General features: G+C 50.2%; 1 protein-coding gene across 1 annotated transcript; it reads right to left on the bottom strand.

Moving 5' to 3' along the window:
- Nucleotides 1-9,648: 9,648 nt before the first annotated feature.
- Nucleotides 9,649-11,924, bottom strand: LOC123452784 (thioredoxin H2-2-like). The gene is made up of 3 exons (XM_045129497.1): nucleotides 11,683-11,924; nucleotides 11,451-11,573; nucleotides 9,649-10,132 (listed from the first exon to the last, which is right to left on the bottom strand). The coding sequence occupies exons 1-3, from the start codon at nucleotides 11,815-11,817 to the stop codon at nucleotides 9,995-9,997; spliced, it is 396 nt and encodes a 131-aa protein (XP_044985432.1). The 5' UTR covers nucleotides 11,818-11,924; the 3' UTR covers nucleotides 9,649-9,994.
- Nucleotides 11,925-14,960: the final 3,036 nt, after the last annotated feature.

The raw sequence follows: 14,960 nt of genomic DNA on the forward strand, positions 1-14,960 counted from the left end.
CAGAAAACCTAGGGTTTGGGTTAGGGAGCCATGCACACAAGCTCAGATGAGGAGGAGATGGCCGTCCTCTCCGATTGGGGGATAGAGGAGGAGGAGGAGACCGACGTCTTCTTCACCGATTGGGCGGTGGAGGGGACCGCCGTCTTCCCCGATTGGGCGATGCTGGATCGCATCGGCCGCACCCGCTGCCACAAGGACCAAGACGCTGCTCGTCTGGTTGTCAGCAAGAACAAGACCGCCGCTCAACTCCGCCTTGACCACGGCCGCTCCTGCTACGTGTCCTTCACCCTCGCGGCTCCTCCAAAAGGGATCTCCTACCTCAACCTCCACTGGCCGTTGCCAGAATGCTCCGACACCGAGCCCCCCACCTATCCCTTGGTCCGGGCAACCGACAAGGACCTCGTCCTCTTCGACATCTACGACAGTAGCCGGATTCCCTACATGGGCGCCCCGCCAGATCTGTTGGTCTACACGGCCGCCGGTCCTTCCCCCTCGGTGCAGCAGCTCCCTCGGTACACTGAGGAGGAAAAGGCATGCAGTGGTTCCTGCTGGATAGATTTGCCACAGGCATCTTGCGGGTCTCGGAGAAGCGCTACATCGTTGCCGACCTCAGTGTCCTGGATCGTGCACTCTGCTTCTTGGACTCCTCCTCCCCGACTGAAGAGTGGACAATCTTCCCCATTATGCCTGGCCTGATACGTTGGCACGCACCCAAGCAGAAGCAGAAGCAGAGCAGTGGCCAGCTCCCCAATCTCTGGTCAACTGACGACGTGCTCGCTTTCGACCACCGTTTCCTGTGCTGGGTCCCCTCCACTACGTACCTTTCCCTGGAGAACAAGAATACCCTGACGAGCTACGGCTCCAAAGGCGCTTCCCGGGGAGGTTCCGAAGTGTGTCCATTAGCCAAGGCAAGATGCGCTTTGTCCACATTGACAATGACTTCCATGAGAGAATCCACGACGAGGACTCGCCATGGCATCAGCTTCCTCCCATAACAAGCCAAGGGCAGCAGCATCAGGGTCCCCAAAAAATCACCGTTTGGACTTTGAACTCCGACAAGTTCAACTGGGAGCCACATGCCATGATCAACCTGGATGCTCTTTGGGCGCAACGCCGTTACAAAGCTCTGCTCATACAACAGCGTCTTCCCGAGTTCCCAATCGTCAGTGTGGATGACCCGGATGTTCTATGCTGCCTGTTAAGGGAGAAGGAATTTCATGGCAAGGGGTGGATGATCATGCTTGACATGAAGCATGCGAAACTCAAGTCATGTACTCAATATATCAATCTACAGTCCTACTGTGCTGAGTGCCAGGATGCGGGCTGTTCTGAGTGCGTGGATGACAAAAACGATTTCCTCAATATGCCCCTACTTCCAACTGTCTTCTCCAAACACCTTGACCTTGAAAGCCCAACAGGTAACTAGCTACAAGAAGCTCACTTGTATAAGTACCCAAATTATGTCTTTTACCTACAGTACTTGCATACAGTATTACATAACATGGTCGCCTTTGCTCAGCTTTCTGTTGGATATGGTAGTGTAACACTGGTCTTTTTTGCTTATTTGTTATCTTACCTATGAATCTACTACCTCTTTACCCAAGTACTTGTAGCTGGGGGAAACTAGTACAAGTTCCCCCAACTACAAGTATTTCAGTACAGAGGAAGAAGTATGATTCAACTCACGTGCTGCCTGGTTGGGCGTACGATTCTCAGCAACTATCTGACTTCTATATAGACCCCGTACACTCTACTTATCAGGGCTTTGTGCCGGATGCTATTCTTGTCTCAGATTTTTCAATGTCCCGCCTTCATCACCGACCTCTAGTGTGCCTGTGTTAATAGTAATATGCTCATTAATTACCCCTCAACAAAAAATAGTAACATGTTAATTAATTGAAGCATTTAGGATATTGTTACCATGAACCTTCTGTTGGGCTGTTGAAGCGTTTCAATTTTAGACGCTCCAGTTGTGTTATGTGTAGGTGCACTACACTGTATATATATCAATATAATAGCTCTGGTCCTTCTGTCATCAAGTTGTCTTTGAGAGCCTAGAATCCTCCTGTCTTTCCATGCATGCTGGATCTTTTGCTCTTTATATGGGACTGTCCATTATCTGTACACGTGTAGTGCTTGATTCATCATGCAGCCTTTTGTTGCTGCTACTCTTGTTTGCTGTTTTGAAGCGAATTCTAGGAACCACACTATTTTAATTGCTCTGGTGAAGGATAAGACTATACTGTCCTCTATGTTCTCTGTAGGATCAAATGTATCTTGTACCTTTAGAAGATGATATACGATGATTTTAACACATATTTTTTTCTGTTGTTAAAAGTTTTAGAATGAGTTTTGTTTTGGTTACATTGGATCAACCAGGCCACATCTTTGGCTGTTCCTGTTGGAATCCTTTTGATTCTGATATTATGTACCTTTTATACCCGTGTGTAACTGGATACTCGGCCAAGGAAAAGCCGTTCTCCCTGCATGGGAATGTCATTAGGTAAAACTCCTGTAGCGTTAGCCTTGCTGGCCTTCTCATGTTACTGTCTTTGGCTTGATTCTGGCTACAAGCCTTCCGACTGACTTCTACATCTCGTCATCCCTAATCCGACGTCCTTTGTACGTGGACTGTTTGTGGGGACTCCATGTATCTTGAGTTTGCTGCTTTCTTGCTGCCTTCAGCCTTTTGCCACCTGAATATAGCACCCCTGTGCTGGCCTTGTCTGCAGCACGGTCGCCACCAATCCCCCGCGTGTCCATTGTAGTCCTTCCAGCTGATTGACAAAGGTGATACCTGCTCATTCATGCCACAAACGTCACATCATGGCTAATGTGGTGTTCTCAGATAACACTTTGATGACAAGTTAGCTGAGAGCCAATGGAAAAGAGTTATGGAGTCATTACGATCTGAAACCAAATCAAGGATATGATGCCATTACGTTTCTTTATCAATATACTCCATTGCAATATCATTTCTCTTTGTCTATTCCTTCTTTTTGAACAATTATTGTGTACATCATTTATTAAGTTGCAATCATCTCATCTTCCCATACCGCTCGCAAGATGTTCAGATGGTGTATATATCTGAGTTGTTTTTATTTCTATTTTCAAAGGGGTGGCATTGGACAATGACAAGGTTGCAACTCGTCTTTCAAGGAAGCATAATCTCACGTCTGTAAGGTTTGTTCCAAAGAAGCGTAAGACTAAGTGTGCAGCGTAAAGAAATGGAATCTGGTGACATGGTGTTGATCACTTTGGTGTCGCCCGTATCGAAGATGATGTTTGTATTAAATCCTTAATGGTGCATTGCAGGCAGAACGAAGTCAATAGGGCAAAATCCGCATTTATGTGATGAAGATGATGTACTGATGAATACCTATATCTATTAGAGTAGACAATGCATGTTTCTGGATCATCTAATCATGATGTACTGATGAGCATCCCAAATATTTCTAAGCTCTCTTGAATTGGGAAGCTCTCATAGCTGTATGGTCTAGAATTGTTGCTGCCTGCACCTGTCAGTCGGTTCCTCTTGCGTGACCATGTGGTGTTTTCTCTTTCTTTGATGCTTCATTATAAGTTAATAAAGGACGCCCTTTAAAAAAAAAAAAAAACTCAAGGCTTTCTTCGTCCTGACCTCAATCTCAGGTTGTGTTCGCCCACCGTTTTTTCTCTCTCTCTTATGTTAGGCGGCTGGTCTGATTGTCTGAAATTCGTAGGGACATGTAGGTGCGGGGACATGCACGCATGCATCCTTTCACAACTGCTCAAGTCAACATGGACAGCGGCCACGACTCATCCACAACCATAAGTGGGGGCCTCCTAGCTACTTCGATCTCCACTGGCCTGGCCCAAGCGACGAGGCTCAGCCACCATGGTTCCTGCCTATATATGCAAGCGACGAGGCTCAGCCACCATGGCTCCTGCCTATATATGCCTACGTCCGGGCAGTCGACAAGGACCTCGATCGTCCTCTTCCATGTCTCCATCCCGAGCAAGACTCGGCGCCCCGCCAGATCTCTTCGTCTACACGGCCACCGCTCCTTCCCCTTCCCCCTCGGTTGAGCAGCTCCCTCTCTACACCTACACCGAGGACAGGAGGAGGCCGTTCCTCATGAGTAAATTCACCACAGGCATCCAAGTGCTACGTAGTACAGTACATCGTTGCCGATCGACCTCATCCTCTACGGGGAAAAGGAGGACGCTGGCAATTATTCCATGCATGCCAACTCCGAGTCAGGAATATGGAGACCCTTCATGAAGGATGCCCCGCAGCCGCAGGGTCAGAGCAATGGCCAGTTTCCCTCCCATTGCCATTGGTCAACCGACCATGTGCTCGCTTTCGATGTGCTGGGTTGACTACTTCAGTGGTGTCCTCCTGTCTGACTTCTCCAATATGTCGTCTGACTTGTCCCCACTTCGTGCCTTTTCCTGGAGAACAAGTGTATGAGATGCCGAGGTACGGGCCGAAAGGTGCTTCGCGCAGAGATTCCGAAGCTTGTCCATCAGCCAAGGCAAGATGCGCTTCGTCCACATTGACAATGAACTGCACAATGGCTGCCATTGGGGAGGGGAGGGCAACAGCCTCTCCGAAAGATCACCATTTCGACTTTGAACATGATGGGTGGTAACTCCAGGTTCGAGTGCGATCGACCTGGATGGTCTTTTTGTCAATCCTCGGCGTCTTCCCGAGTACCCAATCATCAGCGCTCTTGACCCAGATGTTCTGCGCTGCCTGTTAAGGAAGGAGGACTTTGATGGTGAGGCATCCATCTCTGCTGTCGTGTACTCCCTGTATACTCCCTCCGTTCTTAAATATAAGTCTTTTAAGATATTTCACTAGAAGTCTACATACGGAGCAAAAAAGATGAATCTATGCTCTAAAATATGTCTATATACATCCATATGTAGTCCATTAATGAAATTTCTTTAAAGACTTATACTCCCTCCGTTCCTAAATATAAGACTTTTAAAGATTGTACTATAAACTACATACGGATGTACATAGACATATTTATAAATTCACTCATTTTGCTCCGTATATAGTCTTCTAATAAAATACCTAAAATGTCTTATATTTTAGAACGGAGGGAGTATTTAGGAACGGAGGGAGTATATGTCAATCAACGGTCCTTGGATGTCAAAGATCACAAAAGCAAGTTTCCTAACACGCCCCTACTTCCAACCGTCTTCTCTAAATACCTTGAAAGGCCATCAGGTAAGCTCTCTTGGTATGTACCTTCTCACATACTCCCTCCGTTCCTAAATATAAGACATTTTAAAGATTGTACTATAAATTACATACGGATGTACATAGACATATTTTAGAGTATAGATTCACTCATTTTGTTCCGTATGTAGTCTTCTAGTGAAATCCCTAAAAGGTCTTATATTTTGGAACGGAGGGAGAACATCATTAATTACGTAGCGATATTGCCTTTGTTTAGCTCTAGTACAAAGTTGAGACAGTTATTTTAGAACAGAGGTACGTAGCATTATTGCCTTTGCTTAGCTCTCTCTTGGATATGCATGTTTTGTTTTTTGCTATTTACTCTTACCTGTGAAGCAATACATATTCCGCCTGGTTGCACTTCATTTAGTAGCTAGTGTACACTGCCTGCTCTCTGTATCGGTCTCTTTTGTAGTGTCCCTTCCCCCTCTGATCAGCAAATGCCCTAGACCCGTAGCGCTCTACCGATCAGCGTTGTTTGCCCTATGTTGGTCTCTATTGCTTTACTCCTGTATCAAGATTAATTTGCTGCCTCCAGAGGTTGCTCCACGGACCTCTAGTGTTGCTTTGTTATGGTATAATGAAGTACTCCCTTCGTCCCATATTAGTTGTCACTGAAATGGACGCATCTATAGACGTATCCCAGTGCTAGGTACATCCGTTTAATCGACAACTAATATGGGATTTTTTTTGGAAAAGGAGGAACCGAGCCCCCGGCCAACTAATATGGGATGGCGAAAGTATTAACTAATTGAAGCACTTAATATATTGTTACCATGAATGTTGTCTTAGGCTGCTTAAGTGTTTTGAGTTTTTAGCCGCTCCAGTTGTGTAGGTGCACTACACTATACCAGTGGTCCTGCAACCATCAAGTTGTCCTTGTGAGTCCACAATCCTCTGTTTCTCTTTATTGAGAGGGTGCTTGGATTCAAGGGATTAAAAATAATCTTTTTAAGAGGCTAAAGTTTCAAGTACCCTTGACTAAAGAGAGGCTAAAACTAGTCTTGAGGCTAAAATCTTTTAGTAAGGGGTACCCCTACTAAAATGTGCATTAGTCCTCTCTCTCCTCATTTAACTCCTCTCCTTTAACACATGCGAGTTCAGGATTGAAGGATTTGGAGGATAATAAATGCTCATTAACTTGATTTTAATCTCTTTAGTATTTGGATCCAAGCATGGATGAGGCTAGCAAGTTTTAGTCCCACTACTTTTAGTCATGGGACTAAAACGTATCCAAGCATCCTATGAATCTTTTGCTCTTTATGGGAATGCCATTGTCTATACATGTTTAGTTCTTTTTTCATCACGCAGCCTTCTGTTGCTACTAGTTTGTTGTGACACTTCTTCTTCGATACAACCCCCAAACACAAGGACGGCTGAGATTAAACGATACCCCTTCGTAACAAAGGGCAGGATGGTCTTTTCCCCGTCCCGACGTACGCACGTCAGCCCGACGGGCGCCAGCTGACGAACTGGCGACGTACAGGAGCCCCAGAATACGCGTCGTACCCGCGTCCACCCGTTGCGACGTGACGTCTTCACGTCGGTCTGACCATGGTCAATCCGTCGGTTTCCGAGGCCGCGCCATTAATCCCGTGCTGCATCGCTAGTTCCCGTCAGTTCCCGAAGCCGCCGCCATTAATCCCGCGTTGCGTCGCCAGTTCGCGTCGGTTCCCGAAGCCGCCGCCATTAACCACCGCGTCAGCGCCCCGTCGCCATCTCGTCGCGTCGGTTTTCGAAGACGCCATTAATCGCCGCGTCAGCGCCCGTCGCCAGTTCGTCACGCCGGTTCCCGATGCCGCCGTTAGCCCGTTGGTTCGCCGGCTCCCGAGGCGACGCCATTAATGGCGACCGCGTCGTCAGAGCCCGGTCGCGTCGGTTTCTGATGTCGTCGCCGCTGGCCCGCTGGTTCGACGGCTCCCGAGGCGACGCGCATTCACTCCGGGGGAGTTACGCCGGCCAGCTACCCGTCGCCTCCCCTCCCGTCGCTGCCCTATATATACCCGTCGTCCCGCGGCTCATCGGCACACCCGTCGCTCCCCTGCTCTCCTTCTCCCCCCTGCTCTCCGTCGTCCCGCCGTTGCTCCCGACGTTCTCTTCCTCCCTCCCCCGTTCTCCGTCGTCCCGACGATGGCTCACGCCGGCGGCGGCGGCGCGTCGGAGAGCAACTGGCCCCAGAGCCTCGACAAGCCGCTGACGGAGGAGCTCTACGGCTACGGCCTCCTCGTCCCGCCGGGGTGCCGCCTCGCAAAACCGTGAAGGATTTGCAAGGACGGCTACCCGACGCTGGACAACCCCGCGACGTCGGAGCAACTCCGGATCCATCCCGGCGGCCGCTACAACATCCGCGGCCGGCACGACTTTTGGGATGGAAAGAGCTACTATGACGTCAGCAGCCGTCAACGGCAGGCGGCATCCCGCGTCGCCGTCGGGCGGCGATCCCCCACCCACCGCCGGCGGCCTCGATGTTGGCCCCGGCTGTCACGGCGGAGTACGAAGTGCCGCCGGAACAGTTCGTCCTCCGCGAGGACGGCGACCCCGACGACTCGCCGGGGCTACTCGTCGCCATGCCCGAGTACGAAGTGATGCTCCGTTGCAGTGTCGACGATACTTTTGCTGCCCGACGATGCTCCGTTGCAGCGCCGACGATGCTCCAGTGGCCCGGCGACACTCCATTGTAGCTCCGGTGATGCTCCGGTGGCCCGAAGATGCTACGTTGCAGCATCGACGATGCTTCGGCTGTCCGGTGATGTTCCATTGCAGCGTCGATGATGCTTCGGCTGCCCGACGATGCTCCGTTGCAGTGTCGACGATCCTTCAATAGCCCGGTGATACTCCGTTGCAGCGTCGGTGGTGCTTCGACGGCTCAATGATGCCCCGTTGCGGTGCCGACGATGCTCCGGTGGCCCGCTGACACTCTGTTGCAGTGCCAGCGATGCTTCGGTGGTCCGACGAAGCTCCGTTGCAACGCCGACGCCCGACAATGCTTTGACGGACGGGCGACGCTCCGTTGCAGCGCCGCTGATGTTCCGGTGGCCCGCTGACCAGCGACGCTCCGTTGCAACGCCAACGGCCGACGATGCTTTGAGGGACGAGCGACCCTTCGTTGCAGCAGTCTACTGATGCATACAGCAGAGGCAGTGACTTACAGCCCACATCGTCCCAGCATCGCCGGCCACCAGCGGGGCATAGCAGTGACGCGACCTGGTAGCACCGTCGCTGTGTGACTGGCTCGTGCCCACCGCAGTAGCATGCAGCTAAAGTGCAGCAAGACACATGATGGCGTTCAAGAAAATCACGATAGCCTGTGGGGAGCAGCCACATGCAAAGATGCACAACGTGCTTTCTGAGCTCTACGCCTTTATCACGCGTCACTCAACAAAAAATCGGACGTGTTGTCAAAAATCAGCCGAACGTTTCCCCTTGATTATATGTTATGAATTGGGTCTTTATGCTTTGGGTGAAATATCATATCATTTCTTCCACAAGAGCTAAACTATATTAAGAGCTATCCTTGTGAAAGAAATGATATGATAAGATATAACATAGATTACTGCTGACTTAACTTGATCAAAGCGTAGGGACTGACACCCCCGATCTAGTAGCTTTACGAATCCATGTATATCAAACGGTAGCCGGATATCATGGGCTGCATCATTCAAATTTCAAACCAGAATCAACTGCATCCCGGCCGGTCACATCATACCAAAGGGGAGTTCGGTTTTTTATAGCAACAATAAAAAGAACCAGGATTCAAACACACAGACAAGCACTCCCTCCGTAAAGAACCTTTAGATCACTTTTTACGGAGGGAGTAAGAACTTTATGGGGCTGTTTGGTTGGAGACTAGTGACGTCACATTTGTTTAGCCGCACTCCCGGCGCGCCATGGAGTTTGGCGTTGAAAACGAGCGTCACAGAGTGTGACGAGAAATCAACTGCAAAAGACACTGCAACCTTAGGAGGCAACCAAACGGCGGCCTAGGGAGCCTTTGGCGTGGCAAGGTGCGGCCGGCGACCAAACAGCCCATATATCTCTGTAAACTTGATTGCCAAAGCTGACAGATAACGATCAGACGGGCCAGAGTTACACATTTACACGATCCAAGTTTCAGAACCTTTATTACCGCTATGGATCAAACTTTATTTGAATTTCAAATTACCTTTACTGGCAGTACATATGCAGGATGGCAGGCTTCCCCATACCCCGATCCACGGAGGAGCCAATTTGCGGGTGGATGTTGGAGATGCCCTGAGAAGCATTATGCTTGTGCTTAAATGGTCTGTCTAGTCTGTTCTTTGCATTATTGTTGTCTTGCCGAGGGAAAAGTCAACAGCTACCAATTAATGTTGTCTTACTTAGGGAAAAGTCAACAACTACCAAACAGTAGCCGGGTAACATCAGCCAAACCAAAATCAACAATATCTTGTACATTCACTTGATGCAAAGGGAACATACAGTGTCGTTTTTTCAGTAACAAACTACAGTATGTCCAGAATAAAAACATGAATACCAGTAACACACTTTATATCACAGTAACTTGATTGCCCAAGGTGACAGATGACGATCAGACAGGCCAGAGTTACACATTTACACGATCCAAGTTTCAGAACCTTTATTACCACTTTACGTCGGATTTTGCAGCATTTTAGAAGGAGGATTGGTACTACCACATGGGGAAACCATAGGAGCCTCTTGCCACTGGGATCGAGAAAACGGAACCTGGCACTACAATTGGAGTGCAGGCTAATTAAGCCAGGATCAGGACGATGAGATGAACGTCTTGATCTTCCTGTCAAGCTCATCCTTCTTAGCCCCGACCACGCGACTCACCTCCTGCCCGCCCTTCACCAGCACAAAGGTCGGCATCGCCTCTACGCGGAATGTCTTTGCAACCTCCTGCAAAACCCCAATGCATCGACATTAAGGATAATGACACACTTCTGCTTCAGAAGAACAGGAAGCATTCTGCTCTGAATGCATAACCTGCCACAAGAGGCTTGATAGAAGAAAAAAATTGAAGGTCGCTTTTCCCATATGCACCGATTTTCATCCCTCGCTCTTTTTATAGCCTAAAGAACACTTTGTTTTCGTAAATTTTACAACTAAACTTTTTCATGTAAAGTTGCAAACATAGAAAGTGGTTTTGTACTATCAATATCCACACAAGCTGAGGGCCATGCTATAAAAATATAATCCCTCTGTTCCTGAATATAAGTCTTCTTAGAGATTTCAATATGGACTACATACGGAGCAAAATGGGTGAAACTACACTCTAAATTATGTCTATATACACCCGTATTGAAATATCTAAAAAGGGTTATATATAGAAACGGAGGGAGTAGGCGGTAATTCCCTTCCATATTTCATCCCAACAGAGTGGGAATCACTATCAGGCACAGGTTTTGTCGGTTACAGATGTGGGTACTGGAGCATTCATTAATTTGAGGGTGAATTCAAAGTGTTATGGTAATGGCTAGGAGCGGCAGGGTGCAACCTGGTTGTCACCATCAGGCCATGTGGCTGCATAGGCAGGCGAGACGTGAGGGTGTCCCCTGGTGCTTAGGTGGCCCTGTTTTAGAAGTATGTTTTTCATGTCTAAATTTGGTACCAGTCGATAATGAGTGTGTGATATGCTCTACAGTCATCTCAAATTAGCCACAAACATCCCGTGACAGCTTCACTAGAGCAGAAAAAGATGCGGAATGTGTGCTTTAAATCAAGCAAGCCTGTATTTACAAAGTATTTTCTGTTTGATTGATCCTAGTATCCTACTCCTACTGGGAGCAGTCTTAATCCGTATCAAGTGAGATCCCATATTCCCAAACTAGTTGTTGTACCTCACTCGATTTCGTTTCGACCCATCTGATTTGTATGCCCAAGCAGCTCACTGGTTCAATATAATCAGATAATCTGGCTTAACACACGATGCATCCAACTCTGACGGAGTTAGGCAGTAGCAACGATTTCTTCGCCCCAAAATATACGGTGGAACAGGGCATTTATTTACTTATATGTTCATTTTTCGTCGGACGATTGGGCGAAATTCGGATATAATTCATGGAACCAAAGGCGTGGGCTACCTATGTCTCCAAGACCAGAGGCTTTCCCCTTGCCAACTCCACGAAGGCCCAAGCCAGATTAATAATTCAAGTGCTGGCAAGTGGGTAGAGGGGTGCGGGATCCAAGCAAGGAGGCAAGCAGGAGCAGGAGGTACCGCGAGCTCGTCGACGTCGATCTTGACGAAGAGGGCGTCGGCGAAGCGGGAGGCCATCTCCTTGAAGGCGGGCTCGATGAAGCGGCAGGGCCCGCACCAGGAGGCGGAGAAGTCGATCACCATCTGTGGGAGCAAGCGCATGGCAGAGATCAGCAGGGTCCGTCAGATCCGGAGGAGCGCGGGGATTACTATTTACTACTACTACTCGAGAGTCGAGAGGAAGGCGACGGACCAGCTTGGATGCGTTCCGGTGCGCCTCCCAGTGCTGGTCCCAGGCGGGCTTGGAGTGGACGGCGACGACGGCGGAGTCCGGGTCGTCGCCGGGGAGCGGGGGTGGGGTGAAGAGCGACGACAGGAAGGAGCCCATGTTTTTTTTGTTTTTGTCTGTCTCGTCGTCGCGAGCGCTCAACTGAACCGAAGCAACCGCAGGGGGAAGCAATTATAGCTGCGGGCGGGGGAGGGTAGGGTGCGTGCCGTCCAGGCTTCCTTGTGAGTCGCCGCACTGCCGACTTGCTAGCCACCACCCACTAGCAGTACCACTCTAGCTCCTAGAGCGTGGCTAGATAGTGTTAAAACTAATTATGTAATTAGGGGAAAATCTTTCCTTGACCAACCGTCAAGCGGTTCCTCCCGCAACGACGGTTCTCTCTCTTTTCTCTCCTGGAACCGACACATCCCTTGGATGATCGCGTCTCCTCCCATTGTATAAAATGGCAGATCCCTGTCATCATTGAATCAAGAATCTTACTTTCTTCAAACATGTTATCAGCATGTAGAACTCAACCCACGAGCGGAAGAACACAGAGAGAAGAAGAGATCGAAACTTGCCGGTGAGATGCCTGGCCTTGTTTCTTTCTTTCTCCGCCTGATTCGCGCGGATGGCCGTCGCTACCGTCGTCGCGGTCATGGTGTTGCCGGACTCCGGCGCTTCCATCGCAGGATGCAGGCCGTCCGCCGCATCGCCCGTGGTGGTCACCGCGCCGCTGGACGCGGCCACGGCGTCGACGGATACGCCGCTCCTGGTGCTCGCCGCGCCCACGGCTTCGCCCGTGGTGGTCACCGCGTCGCTGGATGCGGCCACGGCGTCGACGGATACGCCGCTCCTGGTGCTCGCCGCGCCCATGGCTTCGCCCGTGGTGGTCACCGCGTCGCTGGACACGGCCACGGCGTCGACGGATGCGCCGCTCCTGGTGCTCGCCGCGCCCACGGACATGGTTTCAGCGCCGCTTCACGTGCGCCGTCGGTGAACGGGGGGCTTGACCCATGGCTTGTGGCAGGCCCGAGCGCCCCCATGGTGCACGACGCCGCTGCAGCACCCCCTCCCGGGTCCCCTCCTCCACCCCCTCCTCCACCGGTCGCGTGGCTTGCGCCCTCGACGCCAACTCCCGTCGGCGAAGGAGTTGGCCCAAGCAGTGCCCCCCTGGCTATGCGCCCGTCCCGATGCGGGTCTTGGTGGATGAGGAGGCCGCGCCACCGCTGGGAGCGACCGCGGGCTCGAGCAGCCGCGCGGAGAGGCGTTTCGGCCGACTCTTCGGGCGCGCCGTCGCCGCCATCGACCGCCGTCCCGGCCGCCGCGCCGGCTCATGGACCCCGGCAAGCCTCGGATTCGCCAGCGCCGCGCCAGAGGTTGCGCGCCCGGACGCCATCTTCATCGGATCTTCTTCGGACGATGAGAGCTCGGCGGGGCTGCGTCGGTGACCACCAGAGTAGCAAGGGGATGCGGCGGCCACTCCTCCCCGCCGGCGCCGCTGTGTCGCAGTGGGGATCGAGCAGAGGTGGCGCGGAGGGGTCAGATACACTGCCCCTTATCCGATCCATCCTCTCCCCCTGTCCCTTATGCGGTGCGGTGGCGAGTGGGCCGGCCAAAGGCCGGGCAGGCCCAGGCCCAGGCGCCCGAGGCGGCTGCTAACTCCCCTGTGAGGTGCAGCGGCTCCATGGGTCGGCCAAACTGTTTTTTTTTCTTTTCTCTGTTTTCTTAACATTAGTACTAATTATTGTATTTGTGCATTTTTAGACTATGTTTAGTACTGTTTAGTACTTAGTTTGACAACTATTTACATTTTAGTCCTGTTTTAGACTTATCTATGTTAGGGAAAGAATGCCCGGAAATTGATTGGAATGCTCATTCCATTTCATCCTCTGATCCACGTACCCACGAGACCGAACTTCAAGTTCGGAAGATCATTAATTTGCAATATCTTGCAAATAATCTGCCAGATTCATTTCCTTAAATCCGGCCAGAAACGCACCAGAAAGAGTGGACCAATAAAAACCACTCAATTCCATGTTCCTAAAAAGAGGGGGGTAGTATGGCCTCTGACCTGGAGCTAGCTTCTAGCAAGCAGCAAAGGAAATCGAGGAAAAAATCCTCAGAGCCAGTAAATAGAGGTCAACTCAACGTTGACAAACACCTGATGGGTAGTTCACACCCAGTGGAAGGACAACCTCCACAACCCAGCTCCAGTGTGCACAAACTGGTTGGAACATCGGAACACCCAGACTCAACCATATTGGGAAATCACAAAGAGTCTCTAGGGGTGCAGGAAATTTCTATCAACTATGTTGATTCTGGAGAATCATTTGACCGCAAGACTACGACTGTCGACATATATTTTGCTGAAAAGATTGCAGATACCCTTATCACTGATCATGATCCAAGGTCTATCGTCGAGTGCCAAAGGCGCTCCGACTGGCCTAAATGGAAGGATGCAATCCAAGCAGAAATTGCCTCGCTTAACAAAAGGAAGGTATTCACTGAAGCAATACCTACACCTCCCAATGTTTTCCCCGTGTGATTCAAATGGGTTTTCCTCCGGAAACGGAATGAGAACAATGAGGTGGTGAGATATAAAGCAAGGCTCGTAGCACAAGGTTTTACGCAGAAACCCGGCATTGATTTCAATGAAACATACTCTCCAGTAATGAGTGGAACCACTTTCCGATATCTTATATCTATGGTAGTGCAAAATCGTCTATCCATGCAGCTGATGGACGTCGTGACCGCATATCTTTACGGGTCACTAGATTCAGACATATATATGAAGGTTCCTGACGGAATCTCCGTCCCGAATAACAGTGCAAAACGCAACATGTATTGTGTAAAGCTGAATAAGTCATTGTATGGCTTAAAACAGTCGGGACGGATGTGGTACAACCGACTAAGTGAGTTCCTTCTTCAGAAAGGTTACACCAATAGTGATGATTGCCAATGTGTCTTCATCAAGAAGTCCTCTACAGGATTTTGCATCATCTCTGTGTACGTTGATGATCTCAACATCATCGTGTTGGGGAACGTCGCATGGGAAACAAAAATTTTCCTACGCGCACGCAGACCTATCATGGTGATGTCCAGCTACGAGAGGGGATGAGTGATCTACGTACCCTTGTAGATCGTACAGCAGAAGCGTTAGAGAACGCGGTTGATGTAGTGGAACGTCCTCACGTCCCTCGATCCGCCCCGCGAACAATCCCGCGATCAGTCCCACGATCTAGTACCGAACGGACGACACC

The sequence above is a fragment of the Hordeum vulgare genome, chromosome 5H, assembly GCF_904849725.1.
Source record: "Hordeum vulgare subsp. vulgare chromosome 5H, MorexV3_pseudomolecules_assembly, whole genome shotgun sequence".
In the NCBI taxonomy this organism is placed as follows: domain Eukaryota; kingdom Viridiplantae; phylum Streptophyta; class Magnoliopsida; order Poales; family Poaceae; genus Hordeum; species Hordeum vulgare.

Coding starts and splice junctions, on each gene's coding strand:
- LOC123452784 (XM_045129497.1), bottom strand. CDS start 11,817: ATGGGCTCCTTCCTGTCGTCGCTCTTCACCCCACCCCCGCTCCCCGGC. Junction 11,574..11,682: donor ACCGGAACGCATCCAAGCTG/GTCCGTCGCCTT, acceptor TTGCTCCCACAG/ATGGTGATCGACTTCTCCGC. Junction 10,133..11,450: donor TCGACGTCGACGAGCTCGCG/GTACCTCCTGCT, acceptor GGGGTTTTGCAG/GAGGTTGCAAAGACATTCCG.